Source organism: Acomys minous (assembly GCF_964271855.1).
Source record: "Acomys minous genome assembly, chromosome: 12".
Classification (NCBI taxonomy): domain Eukaryota; kingdom Metazoa; phylum Chordata; class Mammalia; order Rodentia; family Muridae; genus Acomys; species Acomys minous.
In genome coordinates this window covers 61,290,501-61,312,247 of record NC_140493.1, presented here as the reverse complement: position 1 = coordinate 61,312,247, position 21,747 = coordinate 61,290,501, and the positions used below count along the sequence as shown (strand labels likewise).

The following is a 21,747-nucleotide window of genomic DNA, read 5'->3' as shown; positions in this document are numbered from 1 at the left end:
GAGTATAAAAAAGATCTGTCTCTTCTGTTCCCATTAACCTCTTTTCTCTCCTATCTCGGATAGGTGGGTTGGGAGAGAGGTGTAAGCATTAAAGAACCCCAAATAAAGTAGGTTTGAAAAAGTTCAAAGACTACATCACGGTATTAAACTTTTTAAATGAACAGTGATGTTTACTTCCTAGGGATTTATTACTAGAGCCATTTCCTTATTTCCCCAACAGCTACTTATTGAACATCTGATTTTCCGATGTTCTATGGAAGGTACTAGAATAAAAATAAACTAACAGCTGTGTCCGAGCTGTGAAAAATTACCATCAGCCCAGCTGTTGCTCTCCTGCAATGAACAGACTGTGGCTGAGGAAGGAAAGACAGTGGCTTCTGTGACTCTGTGGCAATCTGTGTCTGTCAGGAGGCAGGGGCTCTGATCTGAGGAAGTGTCTTAGTGGTTAGACAGGACAGGGAGAGTCACCATGTTTGCTTTTAGAACAAGTTCCCCGAAGACAGGGGGAAGGTAGCCATGCCGGAGAAAGAGATGAAGTGAGGTCCAGACTCAAGCTGATGAGGAGCTAGAATAAGGTGATTATCCAGCAAGAGAAAGGAACGGAGAGGAAGAAGTCACAAGGCGTGAAGGAGCCCAAGCAGACCAGGGCCAGATGCACATGTGGGCACACGCCTGGCAGAAAACCCCCATGATGGCAGTGATTCTGCTCCATGCTTTGACGAAGAGCCAAAAATGAACATGTAAATACTTACTGTATAAAAATGAACACCAATTTAATAGTTAAACTAACCCTTCTTAACTATGTGTGTGACTTAAACTGTCTAGGGAATACTTAAAATACAGATGTCAAACATCAGGGCTCCGCTCAGATGTGTCAAAGGCTTGGAAGTCATTGTAAACCACTCTTGCAACAGGAAAATAGCTCACCAAGCAGCAAGGCAACGACTCTTGGGCACATAAAAGGACTGGAGTAATAGGCTGATCTCTGGCCTCACCCTGCAGACAGGCAGGCAGGCAGAAGAGAGAACCGCAGCATCCCAGGTGCAGAGCCTGCAGCCCTGGAGCAACGAGGCTCACTGGCCCCACGCTTCCTTGGGGGTTTTGTGTTTGTTTGTTTGTTTTGTTGTTTATTTATTTATTTTATTTGTATGAGTGCCTTGTTTGCGTGTGTGATTCTATACCATATATGTGCCTGAGGTCCTCAGTGGCCAGAAGAGGGCATTGGGTCCCCTGAGACTGGAGGTACATACAGCTGTAAGCCACCCCAGAGGTGCTAGGACTTGAACCTGTGTCCTCTGGAAGAGCACTTAGTGCTGTAACTGCTAAGCCAGCTCTGTGCTCGTATCGCCTTGATTTTTACCCCCGTGGAATCCTAGCATGTTCTCCTGGAAGAGAAACCCCTCCTGCTGCTGGAAGGGGATTGACCTGTTAACTGCGTTCAAAGCACGCTCAGCCGAAAGTAGGAGGATTTTGTCTTGTTTGCTGGGTTGTGGTTTTTTTTTTTTTCCTTAAACCAGTGCTCCAACAACCTGGCAGAGGAGAGACACTCAGTTCAGGCTCATTAAAACATTGAGACCTGATCATGGGGCTAAGAATGTTCTCTTCTTCCTGCAGAATGAGGTTTAACAGGAACTGCAAGCCTTCTGCACTATCAAGGAGGACTTAGGAAAATCAAAGACCTGAAAGATGAAAAAAGAGCAGAGAGAAAATGCCCGGCCCTTCTACCACAGCAATTTCAAAATTACCGCCAGCAAATGAACAGAGCCCACCCTTCCATCTGTCTCGGACTCCATTACTGCAAACATCGTGTCTTGCTTTCAACAAAAATTTGCAACACACTCAAAAGCAAACAGCACAGTCCAGACTTCAAAAGCAGCACCTGAACCAGGCTCAGCAATGGCAGGAATGTTGTCACTGCCAAGACAGCATTTAATAATTAAGAGCTCCAGCTTTAAAAAGAAACGGGATGAAAGCCAGGCATGGTGGCACACACCTTTAATTCCAGCATTTGGGAGGCAGAGGCAGGCGGATCTCTGAGTTCCAGGCCAGCCTGGTCTACATAGTGAGTTCCAGGACAGCCAGGGCTACAGAAAGAAACCTTGTTTTCTCAAAAAGAACAACAAAGAAACCTGGATGCTAAACATGATCAGATTGGTTAAGCAAGCACAAAGAAGAAAATGTCAAGGAAAAATCAAGTGGGAATGTGAGAAATAAAAACCACGAAGAACATCTGATGAGTTTATCCGGAGTAGCCACTAGTGAGGAAAGACTCACTGTGCTGAGCTTGAAGAGCGACAAGGACAGGCTCTAAGAGCTGGGGACAGGAATGCAGGTGGCTGTGTGCAGGACATGAGTGCAGATTGATGTGTGCAGGACAGAAGGAGTGCAGGTGGCTGTGTGCAGGACAGGTGCGCAGGTGGCTATGTGCAGGACAGAAGGAGTGCAGGAGGCTGTGTGCAGGACAGAAGGAGTGCAGGTGGCTGTGTGCAGGACAGAAGGAGTGCAGGTGGCTGTGTGCAGGACAGAGGAGTGCAGGTGGCTGCACGCAGGACAGAAGGAATGCAGGTGGCTGTGTGCAGGACAGGTGCACAGGTAGCTGTGTGCAGGACAGGTGCACAGGTGGCTGTGTGCAGGACAGAAGGAGTGCAGGTGGCTATGTGCAGGACAGAAGGAGTGCAGGTGGCTATGTGCAGGACAGAAGGAGTGCAGGTGGCTGTGTGCAGAACAGAAGGAGTGCAGGTGGCTGTGTGCAGGACAGAAGGAGTGCAGGTGGCTGTGTGCAGGACAGAAGGATGCAGGTGGCTGTGTGCAGGACAGAAGGAGTGCAGGTGGCTGTGTGCAGAACAGAAGGAGTGCAGGTGGCTGTGTACAGGACAGAAGGATGCAGGTGGCTGTGTGCAGAACAGAAGGAGTGCAGGTGGCTGTGTGCAGGACAGAAGGAGTGCAGGTGGCTGTGTGCAGGACAGAAGGAGTGCAGGTGGCTGTGTGCAGAACAGAAGGAGTGCAGGTGGCTGTGTGCAGGACAGAAGGAGTGCAGGTGGCTGTGTGCAGGACAGAAGGAGTGCAGGTGGCTGTGTGCAGAACAGAAGGAGTGCAGGTGGCTGTGTGCCGGACAGAAGGAGTGCAGGTGGCTGTGTGCAGGACAGAAGGATGCAGGTGGCTGTGTGCAGGACAGAAGGAGTGCAGGTGGCTGTGTGCAGGACAGAAGGTGTGCAGGTGGCTGTGTGCAGGACAGAAGGAGTGCAGGTGGCTGTGTGCAGGACAGAAGGAGTGCAGGTGGCTGTGTGCAGGACAGAAGGAGTGCAGGTGGCTGTGTGCAGGACAGAAGGAGTGCAGGTGGCTGTGTGCAGGACAGAAGGTGCGCAGGTGGCTGTGTGCAGAACAGAAGGAGTGCAGGTGGCTGTGTGCAGGACAGAAGGAGTGCAGGTGGCTGTGTGCAGGACAGAAGGTGTGCAGGTGGTTGTGTGCAGGACAGAAGGTGCGCAGGTGGCTGTGTGCAGGACAGAAGGAGTGCAGGTGGCTGTGTGCAGGACAGAAGGAGTGCAGGTGGCTGTGTGCAGGGCAGAAGGAGTGCAGGTGGCTGTGTGCAGGGCAGAAGGTGTGCAGGTGGCTGTGTGCAGGACAGAAGGAGTGCAGGTGGCTGTGTGCAGGACAGGTGCGCAGGTGTCTGTGTGCAGGACAGAAGGAGTGCAGGTGGCTGTGTGCAGAACAGAAGGAGTGCAGGTGGCTGTGTGCAGGGCAGAAGGAGTGCAGGTGGCTGTGTGCAGGGCAGAAGGTGTGCAGGTGGCTGTGTGCAGGACAGAAGGAGTGCAGGTGGTTGTGTGCAGGGCAGAAGGTGTGCAGGTGGCTGTGTGCAGGACAGAAGGAGTGCAGGTGGCTGTGTGCAGGACAGGTGCGCAGGTGTCTGTGTGCAGAACAGAAGGAGTGCAGGTGGCTGTGTGCAGAACAGAAGGAGTGCAGGTGGCTGTGTGCAGGACAGAAGGAGTGCAGGTGGCTTTGTGCAGGACAGGTGTGCAGGTGGCTGTGTGCAGGACAGAAGGAGTGCAGGTGGCTGTGTGCAGGACAGAAGGAGTGCAGGTGGCTGTGTGCAGGACAGAAGGAGTGCAGGTGGCTGTGTGCAGGACAGAAGAAGTGCAGGTGGCTGTGTGCAGAACAGAAGGAGTGCAGGTGGCTGTGTGCAGGACAGAAGGATGCAGGTGGCTGTGTGCAGGACAGGTGTGCAGGTGGCTGTGTGCAGGACAGAAGGAGTGCAGGTGGCTGTGTGCAGGACAGGTGTGCAGGTGGCTGTGTGCAGGACAGAAGGAGTGCAGGTGGCTGTGTGCGGGACAGAAGGATGCAGGTGGCTGTGTGCAGGACAGAAGGATGCAGGTGGCTGTGTGCAGAACAGAAGGAGTGCAGGTGGCTGTGTGCAGGACAGAAGGAGTGCAGGTGGCTGTGTGCAGAACAGAAGGAGTGCAGGTGGCTGTGTGCAGAACAGAAGGAGTGCAGGTGGCTGTGTGCAGGACAGGTGTGCAGGTGGCTGTGTGCAGGACAGAAGGATGCAGGTGGCTGTGTGCAGGACAGAAGGATGCAGGTGGCTGTGTGCAGGACAGAAGGAGTGCAGGTGGCTGTGTGCAGAACAGAAGGAGTGCAGGTGGCTGTGTGCAGGACAGAAATGCAGGTGGCTGTGTGCAGGACAGGAGTGCAGGTGGCTGTGTGCAGGACAGAAGGAGCAGAAGGCAAAGACCAGAGTAAAAGCAATTATCTGTTTCTGTCAAAAGGGGGGGGGGGAGGTTTACTATGGTGTTTGTCTCAAATAAACCTGGTTTGCAAGAAGTGTCAAATTTTAAGAGAAGAAAAATTATGTAGGCAGAGACTATCTGCATGAAGAAAGGAAGAACATCAGGGAAGGAGTAAGAGAAGATAAGGTAGTTTTTTAATCTTCATTTTTAATACATTCTACAGTGCTTATGTGGAGCATGTGGGCTATGAAGCCAGGGGCGACAGCAAGAGTAAAGTCCCATCTTGTCCAAATCCCAAAAATCTCACCTTGAGAGGAGCAGGAATAAGGATTGCTCCACCCTTGAGATTGTCACATAGCCTGGTGGCCAGGATTCAGGTTAAAACTTCCTATTTCCTAATAAGGACATGTCCTGCTAGCACCTGGAATTCCCCTCCATGGAAATGAAGCATTCCCAGCACCTCAGTCCCAGCCAATGATGTACACTCACCCAAAAATCCCTACCCACCTCCCCGAGATTTATATAGTCCTTGTTACCCCAATGAAGAAGAGCTGTTTCAGTAAAGACCATTAGATAGAGATTCCGTCCCGCCCCACCCCGCCCAGCCAAGCCTGGACTCAGGGAAGAAGCGGGCCCTGGCCAGCATGCTTGACGTCCCCTGAAAGTCCTCCAGTGTGATCAGAAAGTGAGCTTTATTAGTTGTAATGGACATTGAAGATTCTGGGGAAAACTGAAATTTCAAAAGAATAATAATTCACATTTCAAGAGAACAGAAAATTAAACCACAGGAAAACAAACAAACCAACAAAGCCTCAACTGAAGATAGAGGAGATAGTGATAGGATGGAAAACCACAAGAGATTGAGAGCTGTTTCGGAGTTTTATGAAACAGTGACCAGTTCCATGGCCACTGTAGGGATGCTGTGCAGGCCCAGTGCCAGTGGCATTTACCCAGCAAGACATGGTGGTCCATTCCTTGTCTGGTAATCCCAGAGACTCGGGACATGTCCTGCTAGCACCTGGAATTCCTTTCCATGGAAATGAAGGACAAGATCCTCACCTCAAAAAAAAACCGAACAGATACCAAGTGTCTGGGAGTCCTTTTCTAGGAGAAAGTTAATTTTTTGAAGTATGTCACCCGATACTTTCTCTATTTACAATTCCAAACTACCCGGAGAATTTAAGATGACAGTCTTATATTTGAAAAGGCTTTCTGGGACTTTAGGATATAGCTTCTAATTGGGTTGCAGTCCTTGGGGCCCCTGAGGCATGTGGGCCATAATCGCCCCTCTCAGGTCATGTCTTGCTTGTTCTCCCTCCCCCACCCCCACCCCTCACCCCCTCCCGGGGAATGCAAATCAGAAGGTGTGTCTGGTTCTCTTTTGCCACAAGTGTAGCCCTGTGTCAGGCCTTTCCCTTTCTAAGCACTGTTTCTTTCTGTTCTAACAGTCTGCCTCCACAAGCAACCTATAGTGTAAGTCCATACGGAACCCCCCTCCCCCCCCCCCCGGATGTCTGCTAATACCCGACGTGGTCCAAGGATCCCTGAGATGCTCACCTATGTCACGTGGGTCTTGTGCACACTGACGTGTAAAGCCAGTATTGCCTTAGTAGTTTCCTCATGGCTGTAAATGGAGGCAGAAGGCTCTTCCATGTTTCTGGATTAACTACACTAGGAATAGTGACATCCCTGGTGACTAGAACTGCTAGCCAAATATGTTAAGGCTGCAAGGAATATTTGTTGAAAGATTGCACAAGGGGCATAGTATTGCTTTTCCTTAAGGACTAGGACAGGCAAGAACCTTTAATTCTTCTAGCCTAGGTAAGAGATAGTACTCTAAAGTGAAGCCGACTGTCCGGAAACTTGGACGGTTGCCTTCTCGTGTTGGCTTAAAGAAATCCTGCAAAAGAAAAAATCCTGCGTGAAACAAAGATGCATAGAAAAAATCCAAACAATAATCATAAACATTTAAAAGAGCTTTCCATTAAAAATGAATGAGCAAAGAAACAAACAAAACGTGCTATCCTGTAGCAGGTTACCAAGAAGAGACTTGATACCCTATGAGCATATACAGGGGGAGGAAATCCCCCTCAGGAACAGTCATAGGGGAGGGGAATAAGGGGAAAATGGGAGGGAGGGAAGAATGGGAGGATACAAGGGATGGGATAACCATTGAGATGTAACAAGAATAAATTAATAAAAAATTTAAAATAAGAAATGTAAAAACAACAACAACAACAACAACAAAAAACGTGCCATCCTAAATGCTCAGAGCATTATGGAGTTAACCTAAGAGGTAGGGCACTGGGAGAGGGTAACTTGAAGGAAAACAAGATAAAAAGCCTGAGAACAACTAGGCCTACCTCCCCACGCCCCACCCCACCCCCACCCCTGCCCCAAGAATCTCTTCTTGGGAGAGGACACGCCCCCCCAAGCTTTCCTTTGGTAGTGAGGCGTGGGTGTGTGAGTGCGGTGGGTGTGAGTGAGTGCGCATGCGGTTTGAGTGTCTATAGCGTTGCCCGTGTGGGAGGGTGTGCAGTCAAAGGGCGCATCACACCAAGCCTCACCTCGCACCTATCAGCTGCAGCTCCAGCGTCGCTACCCTGGAAAACAGAAGAAGTGTTAGGCGTGGGCCTGTATCTCCTCAGCAGAGGAGGAATTCTAGAGACACAGAGAGACTGAAAGTTCTCCTAACTGGAGGATGTGTAGTGGGTGGTGGAGAAAGTCGGGGCCTCTCATTCTGGAAGGTAAGAAAGAGGCAGAGAAAAGCCACGAGCCGAAGACAGCCGATCGATCCCTCGGGACTGACTCTGGATGCTGTGAGGAGACAGGTTCTTCTTCAGGGACAGAGTAGAGCCAGTGGGAGGCTTAAGCAAGTTTGTAGGAGATGCTGTACCTGCGTGGATAAAGGACAGGGGGAAAGTGGTTGTAGCAAACGCCTGGCGCTCGGCTGTGATGGATGGCAATGAGGCACACAGAGCTCGCTTTACCTGTGAGCATTTTCTTTTCCACCTCTTCTTGGATCTTCAGAAGGATCCTCTCTTGCTCCAACGCTTCAATGTACTTTGAATAGCACCAGGTTGGCTAAAAAAAAAAGTTCAAACTTAACTATGAACGGTCTTGCCAGATTGATTTCAGGAAACAAATTGAAGATAAGATAATGTTTTTCCTTTATTTAAACTTTTAATTGATATATAACACATACCAAGAAAAAGTACATCTTAGCCAGGTACCAATGCCTGTAATTCCAGTGTCCATGAGTCTGAAGCAAAAGGGTTGCCATAATGTTGAGGCTAGCCTGGGCTACATAGTAAAGCCCAGGCCAGCCTTGACTATACGATGATACTCTGTTTCAAAAGCAAAACAAATCTAAACAAGAGGAATATACATTTCAGATGTTTCTATCATATGTCTCAAATGATAATACAGATTTTCACACAGAATTTATAAATGTTAATCTTTATAGCTGTGTACTAAAGCTCATGATCAATCTGCTTTATTCTACTTTCATTAGAATATTTATTATGCAATAAAGCTACTTGTTTCTGCAGCCTTGACCTGAATGTGTAAATTCTCTCACTGAATGAGAAAGGAGAGGAGGCAGGTGACGCTGTTGATCAGTGGCCAATGTCACAAGAGCCTGTGGGGAGAGCATCCGGGGCTCCCGTCCCTCTATAATAATTGAACTTACAAAGCATCCACGATTATTTTGGGGGATGATGATTTTGAATTTAGTCTAACTACTGAATAATATTTTATAATTATTCCCTAATTTCTAGAGTGACAACATGTAGACTTAAAAAGCAGTAATAAATAGTCTACATGTGCATTTTTAAAGTGCCTTTGACTTCCAAAGCTTTCTAGTTTCCTGCAGAAATCTTAAGGTATGGACAGGGCATAATTCTTGCCAGAGCCGTCATCGCCGTCATCATAACCATCAGCATCACTGTCACCTTTTCTCTCTTTTAGCAGATAAGGAAGGAGGCTCACAGGAGACTACCAGCCTCATCTCAGGCTTCAAGGTGGAACTGACTTGTGAGGACGGAGCGCAGGCCAAAGCCAGCCTCTATGCCTACATTCCCTCCTTCCTGCTTCCGGTGTGCTGCCTACGTTCCCTCATTCCTGCTTCCGGTGTGCTGCCTACGTTCCCTCCTTCCTGCTTTCGGTGTGCTGCCTACGTTCCTTCCTTCCTGCTTCTGGTATGCTGCCTACGTTCCCTCCTTCCTGCTTCCGGTGTGCTGCCTACGTTCCTTCCTTCCTGCTTCCGGTGTGCTGCCCACAGCGATGCCCGTCATGTACTGAGGCGCGCGCTAGCACCATCCACTTTAGGTAGGTCTGTCCGTAGGTGCATCTAACAAAACCAGCCGCTTCTCTTTCTTCGTGAGAGTTTTAGAGTCTTTCAGCTATCCCTGCAGGGTAACAACTTACTTGACATTCTTAAGTGCAGAAAAGGTTGTCTTATGAGTTATTGCTGTCCTAAGATGCAGACTTTTTCAATATAAGTCATTAAAAGTGGATATGAATTAAACTCACGGTGTTTCAGAGAATTGATAGGAAGGTGCTAAGTTGTGAACATAAGAATGCAAATGTATTGGCTGGTGGGTGTGAACAACAGAGTTAAACACAGACCAAGCGTTTAGCATTCGCTGTCCTCCAGCTGTCCTTCATGAGGCCCGGATTTCAGTTCCCAGCATGCTCTGGGGAACAACCTCCAAACCCATGAAACACAGCTTTCCTTCTTTACACTGTCCATGACTAGGTCACTGTAGTCATCTCTGAGGGCCGGAGGATGTTCCCTTGCCATCTCTGAAGATTTTAGCCCATGTACTGCTGTACTGCTGCAGCCCCTATAGCCCATGTCAACTACTGCCTCTTGCTGCGGGGTGACGGAGGCACTGTGCACCCCCTGCTCACACAGGAAGTGGGCCCCAGAGTCTTACCTGTCTGCCATAGGCTTGCAGGCCTAGCAAGGACTCGCTGGGTAAAGCAGGTTTTGTGAGAGAGCCTGTAGCACTTGCATACTGTTTGAGTCCAACCTGTAAGTAAGAAACTAAGTTATTCCAAAATAGATAATACAATTGTAAGAAGCTATAATATCACATAAGAAATGAATTCACGGTGAGTACTACACTTGAAGTTTCAAGCCACTGTCACTTTGATCTCTAATTTTGTCATGTTGGTATAAAAAATCATTTTTAAATGAATGAGATGAATAATGAAATAGAATATAAAAATCTAAGCATCAAAGAAGGATTATCAATGGTTTTTGTGAACATATATCCAGATTTCCCACTAGGGAAAATGCATGGACATAAAATCATAATCCGCATACAAATGGAATCAAGGGGCATGTGCTCTTCTTTTCATGAAAGTCTATTGGGGAAATATTGTTCCAATATGAAGAAAAACAGAACTGTAAGGTGGGCAGGGCCTTGTGTTGCTGAACCGTGTCTCTCACAGGAGGCACTGGGGTATTTGTTGTGTGGTCCAATGAACACACCATATAGACACTACGGTGGCTGAATGGCCTCAGGACATAAGTAATGGTGCCACTACAGTCAGTGGATGGGGTGGGAGGGGCACGGTGCCCACCTTCCTTCTTCCAAGTAGAAACTAAGGCCATTTCCAATCTTGCATATTAGAACTCAGTGCATACACATACTCATGTATTCATCTTTGTGATGATTCTCTCATGTGTAGTGATTCCCTTGATACATATTAAGTGACTTAGAAAGAATGAACATTTTAAACAATATATGTTGTCCAACGTTTGTGTGAATGCATGTGAGTGTGCGTGCGTGTGCGTGTGCGTGTGTGTGTGTGTGTGTGTGTTTATAAATGTGTGGGTATAGGGAACAGCCTGGGGTGTTGCTTCTCAATACCTTGTTTTATGAGACAGAGTCTTTCATTCATAACGTAGGCTAAGCTGCTGGCAGTGAGCCCTAGGTGTCCTCCTGCCTCTGTCTCCGGGATCTGGCATTACAGGTATGCACCACCATGCCCAGTTACTCACTCAGGCCTAGGGCTCAAACTCACAGCAGCACGTGACTGACTGACCCATCTCCCTAGCCCTAAAAGCTTAAAGTTTGTATTTAGTTATATTGATGTGACACTGTTTTTATGATCGTGGTATTAAACTGGATGTTAAACTCAACAAAACGATTTCCTAAGATCTTCTTCCTATGATGATCTAACTCCATTTAATTCCTAACAAGAATGAAAACACAGGGCTGGAGAGATAGCTCAGTGTTTAAGAGCACTGCCTGCCCTTCCAGGGGTCCTGAGTTCAATTCCCAGCAACCACATGGTGGCTCACAACCATCTATAAGTGACCTGGTGCCCTCTTCTGCAGATAAGACACTCATATACAGTAAACAAATAAAAATTTAAAAAAAGAATGAAAACACAGCCAGGTGTGATGGTGCATGCCTTTGGGAGGCAGAGGCAGGTGGATCTCTGTGAGTTCAAGGCCAGCTTGCTCTAGGACAGCCAGAGCTGTTACACAGAGAAACCTTGTCTTGGGAAACCTAAAAAAAAAAAGAAAGAAAGAAAAAAGAAAAAAGAAAAGAAAATAGAAGATACAGCCAATGGCATTGTGATATAAATATCAGTGCTAAGACATCTGGTCTTTTTAAAACATATATGATTTATTTATTTTCATGTTATGTGTATTGGTGTTTTGCCTGTATGTATGTCTGTGTGAGAGTGTCAGATTCCCCTGGATCAGGAATTACATGTTGTGAGCTGCCATGTGGGTGCTGGGAATTGAACCCCGGGTCCTCTGGAAGAGCTGTCCTTGCTCTTAACCACTGAGCCATCTCTCCAGCCCAAGACAACTGATCTTTATGTGTGGCTTCCTGGGCTGCGTACATCCTTCTCTCCTGGGCTGCGTACATCCTTCTCTACCCCGGGCCCTAAGACACACATGTTACGAGTGCCTCCATTGCTGACAGGCGAGACTGGGGACGTGAACTGCTTTGCTAAGATAACAACCGGGGTTGGAGGGATGGCACAGTTGCTCTTCACAAGAGCCAAGTCCAGCTCCTGGCACCTATGGCAGGCAGCTCAGAGTAGACTGACTCTGGCCCAAGGATTCCAAGCCCTTCTCCTACTCTTCACAGGGGTATTCACATACATGGCACAGGCACAGAGATACACAGGAGAAAAAATAAAAAATAATAATAAAAAGAAAGCAGGACTAAAGGGAATAGAACTAATGATCTAAAGCCAGGTAGCCCTATCTAAGAGAAGGCTCCTTACCTACCATGCTGCGTGTCTCAGCTGAGCAAGTAATACCTTACAATAGCACAACTGAGTCATCTTTTATGCATACCATGCCAATTATTCACACTCAAGTCATGAAGACAAGTGCTATTACTATTAGTTGATAGATAAAAACGGCATTTGACGTCCACAGAGAAGCCTTATCTATCACAAAGTAACAGGTTTTTTTTTCAGCAGTATACATTTTCACATTATAAAAAGTCATAGGTTAGCCAGGCATAGTGGCACACGCCTTGAATCCCAGCTCTCGGGAGGCAGAGGCAGGCGGATCTCCGCGAGTTTGAGGCCAGCTTGCTCACTATTCTAGCATTTACTCATCTATCTTCCCTGATAGTAAGAATTTGAAACAAATATCTGCTACTACCATATTGACTTTCCTTACATTTCCATATTAAAATAAACACAAGTATAAAGTTTGCAGTTACTAGTGAGAGGTAACAATATATTTGTCATATATAAGAAGAGTATTAAAAGAAGCTGGTGCAGGTGAGACGGCTTAGCAGGTGAAGGTACTTGCCACCCAAGCCTGGTGACTGGAGTTTGATTCCTCCAGAACTTAGGTAAAAATGGAAGGAGTGGGCTTCGACGAGTGAAGGCCCCGGCTGTCATGGCTGCTGACTTGACTTCAACCTTTGGGGCTCACATGGTGGAAGGGGAGAGCCTGCTCCTGACCCCCACATGTACACTGTGGTGTAAAGCCTAGGTGTGGGCAGGTACCCTAACCCCTAGCACTGTGGGCTTGGAGACCAGAGGGTCCCTTGGCTGAGCTATGTCCAGGCTCAGTGAGGGATCCTGTCTCAGAGGAACAGAGCGTAGCATGGTAGAGCAGGGAGCGTGAGTTCCTGCTCTGGTGCCTACACATGCAGACACAGGCACCCCCACTCCTACATCACACATGCACACACACACACACACACACACACACACACACACACACACACACCATCACTTCAGGGGATGGAAGCTCCTGGCGTTGTCTAGAAGTGTCAGAGAAGCCTTTAAGAAGAAGAGAACATGTCTGACATCAAGTCTGGGAAGTCCTGGACTGGTCTGAGAGCTGTGAACAGAGGCTTTTGGTCACTTCCGGAAAGTCTCTGCCAACCACACACACCACTTTATCTTTTGGAAGTGCGATGACACGGAGGATGGACTTGGTCGTCTTACCTTTCCACTCTTGTCTTCCTCGGACTCTGACAATCTCTTTTTCTGCTTATATTCTTGTCTTCTCTCTAAAACACTCATAATTTTTTCATCAGTTAAGTTCTTCCTAAACTCACAAAACTGTGGCCAAAACTTAAAGAGAACCCCAAAAATTGTCATCTGTATATATAAAAAAAAAAGGCACATCTCAGATTACAATTTTCTACAAATGTACCGAGTTAACGCTACCGTGCCGCAATAATGGGTTAGCTTCTCTCGCCTTAATATACACGTGTCTCCCACACCTCTGTCTGCAGACCCCCTCAGAACAGCGAGCTAAGCACATGTGATGTCAGGAAGTTTCCCCCCAACGAGAAGCCCTCTAAAACACTCACACACTCACTTAAAAGTGACTTAGCCTTTATGTTTCCCTAACCAGCTAGTTGCATTAATAAAGACTCCATTAGGTCTTTTAAAATCAGAGATCGATGTTTTCTTTCTGAAACTGCCCCAGTTGCTCAGCCGCACTCTGCAGTTTCATGCAAGTATTCCGAGCATTCTGTTCATCAAGGGAAACTCCCCCGCACCCTCCTGTGTCTTTTAGAGAAAGGAAATACCATTTTGCCCCTGGAAAAGCTCTTAAACAAAGCTGCAGATCTAAGAATAAATCTTGTGTAACTTCTAAATGATATAATCTCTCTTTTATGTGAGAGCAAGAAAAAGTAACATTTAAAAAGCAAAGCGGCATCGGAGCCCGGTGCCCTCCATGAGGACACTGCACATTAAGTGATTAATCGTGATGCTTATGGAGATAAGAGCGGCTGCTGCAATTCCCAGGCTGGAGTTTTACATTAGCTGCAGAGGCACACATTACTTCCAAGAAGGTATACTTGCCACATCAAATCAAGTCCGACATCTTATGGTACGAGTGGCCTTTACCTAATGCCATGAAGACAAATGAGCTGGCCCATTAGGCTCCAAGCCAACTCTTAGGGTAAAAGAGGAAAAAAATTTTTTTTCAAAGTCAGTGTTTTAATCCTGCATTAGCAAAAGTCACTACTCATCTTTTCTAGGCACGAATAAAATTACCTGCTAAAAGTATTCACTCCTTTTAAAACACAATCTTTTGTTTGTTTGTTTGGCTTGTTTCTTCTTTCTCCTTTCTTCTTCTTCTTCTTCTTCTTCTTCTTCTTCTTCTTCTTCTTCTTCTTCTTCTTTTGTTTGTTTGTTTGTTTTTTGAGACAGGGTTTCTCTGTGTAGCCTTGGCTGTCCTGGACTTGCTTTGTAGATCAGGCTGTCCTCGAACTCACGGTGACCCACCTACCTCTGCCTCCTGAGTGCTGGGATTAAAGGCGTATGGCACCATGCCCAGCTTTTCTTCTTTCTTTCTTTCTTTCTTTCTTTCTTTCTTTCTTTCTTTTTCTGAGACAGGCTTTTTCTATGTATCTGTGGCTGCCCTGAACTGTTCGTCTCTACATAGAACACACACCATGTCCCCTCCTACAAATCCAAGCATCACCTCAAAAGAGGGGCAGGAAGAATGTAAGAGCAGAGGTAGTGAATGATCGTAAGGAAACAGTGTCTTCTGGGCAGAGCAGGCCAGGTGCAAGGTCAGCTCACAATGCTCACAGCAGGTGTGACAGCAAGCACAACACCTGCACAGGCCCAAGCCAGACCACAGTCCAGCATGGAGATGGGGCTCGGGCAGCCTACACCCGGCCCTAGAGGTGAAGCCGTTGGCAACTGTTAGCTGGTGGGAGAGGGGGTGTCAGTGTTCTCTAAGAAGGTAGCCCCTGAGAGGTCATTGACCATACTGTAGTGGAAGCCATGCATCCAAGTTTATTTGGGCAGTGCAAATTTGATCTTGATGGGTTAAAAAAAAAAAAAGACACAAAGTTGGGTGTGTAGGCGACGAGGCAGGATCTGATAAAAGAGTTGAGCAAGGCTGTGATGTGAATATAATAAACACATGTTGTATGAACTCTTAAAGTGTGTGTGTGTGTGTGTGTGTGGTGTGTGTGTGTGTATGTGTGTGTGTGTATGTGTGTGTGTGTATGTGTGTGTGTGTATGTGTGTATGGTGTGTGTGTGTGTATGTGTGTGTGTATGTGTGTGTATGTGTGTGTATGTGTGTATGGTGTGTGTGTGTATGTGTGTGTGTGTATGTGTGTATGGTGTGTGTATGTGTGTGTGTATGTGTGTATATGTGTGTGTATGTGTGTATGGTGTGTGTGTGTGTGTGTGTGTGTGTGTATGGTGTGTGTGTGTGTATGGTGTGTGTGTGTATGTGTGTATGGTGTGTGTGTGTGTGTATGTGTGTATGTGTGTGTATGTGTGTGTGTGTATGTGTGTGTATGTGTGTGTGTATGTGTGTATGTGTGTGTATGTGTGTGTATGTATGTGTGTGTGTGTATGTGTGTGTGTGTGTGTATGGTGTATGTGTGTATGTGTGTGTGTGTATGTGTGTGTGTGTGTATGTGTGTATGGTGTGTGTGTGTGTATGTGTGTGTGTATGTGTGTGTATGTGTGTGTGTGTGTGTGTGTGTAATGTATATCATAAGTCTCTTCAGCTTGAATGCTTGGTTTCTTTTAGTTGGCATCTACTAACCCTGCTTCTACTAACCCTGCTGTAAAAGCCAAGACATTCTCAAGTCAAGTGTGTGCATGCCACACAGCAGCCTTTCCTGTAAACATTACCCTATCAGGACCCAGGTTTTCAATGGAAGGCTAAGAGTGTTATCAGCCTCCAAGGTGCAGTCGAGATCTGAGGCTAATATTGGTTGTTGATACACACGCCCCTGTACCTGCAGAACCTTAAGAGATAACCACTTTATAAGAAAACACACTAATGCATATGGGGCGTCCTTGCTCACTGCCAGCAGATGAGTAACATTTCCATAAGTAGAGCGGTCAGTAAGGCCTGGTGGAGTGGGGAAACCTTCAGGCCATTGGCAGCGGGGTTAGGGAAGGACAGGACAGAAGAGCAACTATCACTCAGCCCTTCGGCCCCACGTTGTTCTCACTTCCGAGCTGATCCCATACTCTTGTGCCATAACAACCGTCACACATCCACTGGTCACAAATACCTACTCTGCATTTAAACCACAAAGACAGGAAAGGAACACATTCTGCCCTCTCAAACTTTACAACCTAGTGAGTCAGACACAAAGACAGCCACTTGGAACTTGGTGTTAGAAGTCGTGTGACAGGGACAAACACAAGGGAGAGAAGATGGTGTTGCATGGGACTCAAGCTCGGCACTGAGGATAGGAAAGGCCATTTCGGTTGTTTCAGTGGCCCTGAAGGGGAGAGAACAGCTACGGGGCGAGATGGAGCCATAGGTGTGGCGCGACCTGAGGGCTCTATGCTGGTGTTCCCTACAGGAGACAATGGAGCACTTTAAGCAGAGAATGACACAGCCAGACACCTTTCTGAAGAAATGTGTTTTGCTTGCAGTGTGTTAGTTTGGAGAGAGCCAGAGACTGGAGCTTTGGTAACAGTAAAAGGTTCGCAGACCTGAAGTGGCCTGGGGTCGAAGACAAATGGACAGACATCGTGTCACAGCCAGGGGGTACATGACTATGTTTTAAGGCTTGATCAAATGTGAAGTTAAGGAAGCGAAGGAGAGGAAGGCCATAAAGATGGCTACCAGATCTCTGGCTTGCATCTCTGGGGTAAGTAAGGGACGCCACTCTCAGAGCTGACGCTAGGTAAACAGGAAGAACTAAAGATTTGGAGGGAAGAGGACCTTAGGCAAAACTTCTGTTTTTAAGTTACCTCAGGAAATCAGATAGACATCGTAAGAATGGGGACCCTGATGCCTGACGGATGAGCCTCTCTGGACCTCTATGTTCAGACTCAAGGTCTTGGACCCAGAGGAGCGTGCCTCGCTCTGGTTTGTCAGCACTGCAAAGCGAGGCAAGGTCACTGAGGCCTTCTCATGAGCAGACGCTGCAGCCCTGGCGCCATGTTTTCCCCTTCTCTCTTTTGCACACCTTCAATCACTCCTCTGCTTGTCTTCATGCATAATTTGGACTCTGAGTCAACTTCCAGTCCCCTGGAGGACTTGAATGCAGCCGGCTGACTCACGAATGCTGAGGGAACGGCCTTTTTCCATGCCCCAGGGCAATCGCACTCACACTCCAAATCTGGGCCGTATCACTTAGCTTGTGATGTGGCATTTCTCGCTACTCCGAATATAACTTATTTTTCTGAGTCATTTTTTAGAAACCACATCACTAAAAGGGGTTTTCAAAATGCAAAGAAATTATGCTTACCAGGTCAGTGTTATCTATTAGTTATCTTTAAAACCAGTGACGTGAGCGGGTTAAGAGTGGGGTGACTTCCCGTTTGTGAGTGCGCATCTTCTGCCATTGAGCACTTCTGTCTCTTCTCACTCATTTTATGAGCTACACAAATATTGAAATCTTTAAAAGTGTACAAATTTTAAGATGCACATACGTTTACACATTTTTGCGGTAGCAGATATTTTTAAACAGGATACGGACAGACAGAAGGGAAGGAGGGATTTCCTGGAGTAGTTTTACAATTTGTAGGTAAAAATGGTAGCTGTGGAAAGTCGATGTATATTATTTAATTTTATTTATGACACTACCAGCAAGGCAGCATGTAAGTTTCTAGTTTTTGTATATTTTAGTGGTACAGGGAAAAGATACGTACACGGAAGGAAGCAAATCTCAATACCAGGAAGATGGACATCTCCCCACCGGTGAGGAAGCTTTACGAATGTGCTCAGCACGTGCTCAGCCGTCGCCGTCACCTCTTACCTGTGCCTCTCGGAACACATAGGGCCCCAGCTCCTTCCTGTGCTCAATGATCTTCTGGGCTTGCTCAACTGGAATGTCGATCTGCAGAGCTGGTGGGATACAGGAGGTGATGAAGCAGTTGATGATGATGCTGATTTTCTTCTGGATGATAGACTCGTCACAGTGCGAGTGGCACAGATCCTGAACAGAACAGAATGTGACTGGTGCTTCCTCAGGGCACTTTACAGTACGTACATCTTAGCATCGGCCTCTGAGGGCCCAGCAACATGTACTCTTTCTTTTAGACTCAGGAGCCTAACATTCTGCCTTACTTTTGGCTGGGACAGCAGAGCCACTTAGCGTGTATGACCCATTAACAGCTATGCTGTACACTGAGCAGCACATGCCAGGCACTAAGCCGGCATCAGCCTTCATGGAAAAGACACCTGAAAGCCTATTTCTCAACTGTGTGACACAGTCCTAGCAGAACAGTGGGGATACACACCCAACAGGTCGATAGAGAAGCTTTTTATCCTGACTGGGCCACAAGAGGAGCAGTACAAGTCTGCCTGCTATTGGCAAACAAGAGCATCCTTACAGTCCAGGCACCGGGTCTCTGTGAGTTACTCTTAGGGCACAGTGAGCGAACACAAGGACAGGCAGCTTCCTGGGGGTGAGGGTGGGGTTCCTCGATTTGTCCGGCTCAGAGGCTAAGCGGATTTTGGGCACCTGGGAAGCAGGACCTTGGGTTTCTCAACCTCTTGGTGGGAAGAAAGCAAGAGGGAGAGAAGGACCAGGGTCAAGGTGTAGTTCCTTCAAGGTCACTCCCTCATCACTGTCCTCGGCAAGGCCCTGCCTCTACTTCTCAAAACAAGTGTTCCCACATGGCCCACGGGGGTCATTTCATAACTCAGCCATGATATCAATTCCTTTTACGACAATTTTAAAGTAATGGTAGTACATTAAAATGTTCTAGTTTTAAAGTCACAGTTGAAGGCCATATTTTTTAAATAAATAGGCTGGCTTGAGTTACAGCGTTTTTTTGTCAAAATTTTTGCTTTGTAAATCAGCTGAAAGCAAACAAATTTGGAAACTTCTAATTCAAGGCCAGAAATGAGCTAACATTTACTAAGAACCAGTGAGCGTCGGTCAGGCTTAGAGATTCTTAGGACATTAAAGGAAGAACATTTTTTGGCACCAGCCATGTACAATTTTATGTCGGGTTTACCATATGTTATGTAGAAAAAAACTTAGTAATACATTATAAACAGTATGCCTAGTCAACTTTGCATCAGCTCAGAAAGAGCTTATTTGTGCTGCATAAATTTGGTATGTTACTAAATATTCACTGTTCACCATTGCTAGTGGGATTGTTACACAGTTCTTGCTGAACTTGATTTATAACTATAGAATATAAACTTGTGAACTGAAAAAATCTGCTGTTAGAGAATATTAATTATATTGGGAAAAAACTTAGAATCCTAGCTGAAATATTTTCCCAATTTCTTATTTTATTTGTTTGTTTAAGAAAGGATTTCACTATGTAGCTCTGGCTGTTCTGGAACGCACTATTGTGGACCAGGCTGGCCTCAAACTCACAGAGATCTGCCTGCCTCTGCCTCCCGAGTGGTGGGATTAGAGGCTCCTGCCTAGTTAACTCTTACCTCTTACTAAGATTAAGAATGAGTCCCTCTCCTGGGGGGGGAAGGCCATCTTAACCCCTTCCCTAACATCCCTGAGCTTCCTCCACTGTCACTGTTCATATTTTTTTAAATGTGCATTTTCCACCTGCTCCCCTGTCTCTCTTTAGATACTGTGATTCTGAGAGGGAACACAGTTTGGTCATTGTTGTAACCTTAGCATTCAGTTTAGCTCTTATGTCAGAGAATGGAGTCAATAAATAACGTGAGAGATTAGAATACCTCCTTCCAAATATTTCTCTACAGATACTCACATGGACACACATTTTACATGAAGTCATATTGTTGGCTAGTAATATGCTTTAAAGAAATCAATAGGTAAACATCATTAATCATTCTCCTAAATGATTTTTGTTGACTATAGGGATGAACCAATATCTCAACTAAGTACTCAATATCCTGTTATAGACTAGATTCTTTCTGATTTTTCATAATCCAGAACACAGTTTGACCAAGAGTTCCTTAGCTGTCTCTTTGCCTATTTCCAGTGTCACTACAGGGGACACAGCTTTGTGGCTGACATAGGTTTCAGTAATAAGGCTTGGCTGAGATCCCAGCTCTATCACTTCATGGGCTTCATACTGGAAGTTTCTTAGTTTTTTGTGTTTTGACATATTCACCTATAAAATGCTAACTACAACACCCTTGATAGCGTCAGATTCCTGTGGATAATAAATCCATGACCACCAGAAAAATAATGACAATGGTCCCTGGCAGATGAGAAACAGGAAGAGTAAGCCATGGTGTGAAGCCAGTCTGACTGTGACATCTGTTATCCCATTGATTGGCGAGGTTGATTTGGCAGATGTGGATGGCTAGGTGGGTGTCTTATCACTCCATGCGTCTCCCCCAAAGCCGCATGGTCGGTCAGTTGTGGAGAATGACCTTTCTTCCATCAAGGGTTTGGTTGCATGCCCCTGCTAGAACCTCCAAACACATGTTCAAAGTAAGCTATGTGAGGGTTAGCCCAGTAAGACATTTCCAGTAGAATGCCTTCCAACTGACACAATACCGGTGTCAACATTTCTGCTGAGACTTTCTGATGTACCACCTCTCCATCTCAACTATCACCTGCTCTGAGCTAAACTGAACCTCATCAGAGCATGGTCATTACTAACGCCCCCTCCCTAGTATTTATTTCCGTGGGTGTCACTGCCCTGAGGGAGAGAAGTACACACTATTCCCTTTTTCACACTTGAGCACCATGCCTGGCACACTTGATAGTTTTGCTTTTTGCATGAGAAAATTTAGTCCCTGTGATAATTAAAATTTAGACCCTGTGATAATTAATCATGTCAGTCTCATTGGATTAAAAAACACCTAAGGGACTGCTAAAGTAGAGCTCTGGGTTGTCTGTGACAGTTGTCCCAAAGATACTTAGATCATTTATAGATCCGGAGTATAAAGCCACTACCGGGAGGCAGTGATGACGGAGCCTACGTAGAGGAAGTGGGCCACTGGGACCTGCCACTGGGACCTGCCGCTGGGACCTGCCGCTGGGACCTGCCACTGGGACCTGCCACTGGGATCTGCCACTGGGACCTGCCACTGGGATCTGCCACTGGGACCTGCCACTGGGACTGCTCCATCCCTTTCTCTACTTCCTGTCTGCCACAGTGTCTCCTGTTGTACACTCTATGAGGCATGATGAGCCAAAATGAGACCTTTCCACTTTAAGTTGTTCTAGCATGTGTTTTGGTCATGGTGATATAAAGTCAGAGCACGATTATTAATGTCACAGCAGTTCACACCTGTAATCCTAGCACTCAAGAGGCTTGTCTTAGTCAGGGTTTCTATTGCTGTGATAAACACCATCACCAAAAAGCAACTTGGGGAGGAAAGGGTTTATTTGGCTTACGTTCCCACATCGCTGTTGATCACTGAAGTCAGTCAGGACAGGAACTCAAAGAGGCCTTTAGTCTGATCTTGTTGAGGCATTTTCTCAACTGAAGCTCCTTCCTCTTCAGTGACTCTAGCTTGTGTCAAGGTGACATCAAACTAGCCTGCACAACCGATCCCTTGTCAGCTTGACACACAGTTCCAATAAAACACCACTGTTACTCCTTTTCTTTCATATTCATTCCCAAGAGCTCACACTAATAAGATCACAATATAAAATCTTCTAAAATTTGAAGGT

At 46.5% G+C, this 21,747-nt stretch overlaps 2 protein-coding genes across 6 annotated transcripts in view; both read right to left on the bottom strand.

Annotated features, from left to right (window-relative positions):
- The window catches only part of COX6C (cytochrome c oxidase subunit 6C), a 161,895-nt gene that overhangs the window by 41,005 nt on the left and 99,143 nt on the right, over positions 1 to 21,747 (bottom strand). The gene's annotated exons all lie outside the window — the stretch shown is intronic.
- The window catches only part of RGS22 (regulator of G protein signaling 22), a 118,396-nt gene continuing 102,024 nt past the window's right edge, over positions 5,376 to 21,747 (bottom strand). For 3 of the 5 annotated variants that reach the window (XM_084803057.1, XM_084803058.1, XM_084803059.1), the window contains 8 exons: positions 17,932 to 18,111; positions 13,170 to 13,325; positions 9,662 to 9,757; positions 7,712 to 7,805; positions 7,417 to 7,617; positions 7,289 to 7,324; positions 6,279 to 6,621; positions 5,376 to 5,780 (listed from right to left, as the gene is read on the bottom strand). In XM_084803057.1, coding sequence (XP_084659183.1) covers positions 7,457 to 7,617; positions 7,712 to 7,805; positions 9,662 to 9,757; positions 13,170 to 13,325; positions 17,932 to 18,111 — 687 coding nt within the window. In that variant the 3' untranslated portion in view covers positions 5,376 to 5,780; positions 6,279 to 6,621; positions 7,289 to 7,324; positions 7,417 to 7,456. The remainder of the gene's footprint in view (positions 5,781 to 6,278; positions 6,622 to 7,288; positions 7,325 to 7,416; positions 7,618 to 7,711; positions 7,806 to 9,661; positions 9,758 to 13,169; positions 13,326 to 17,931; positions 18,112 to 21,747) is intronic. The other 2 variants (XM_084803060.1, XM_084803061.1) reach the window with 2 other exon arrangements.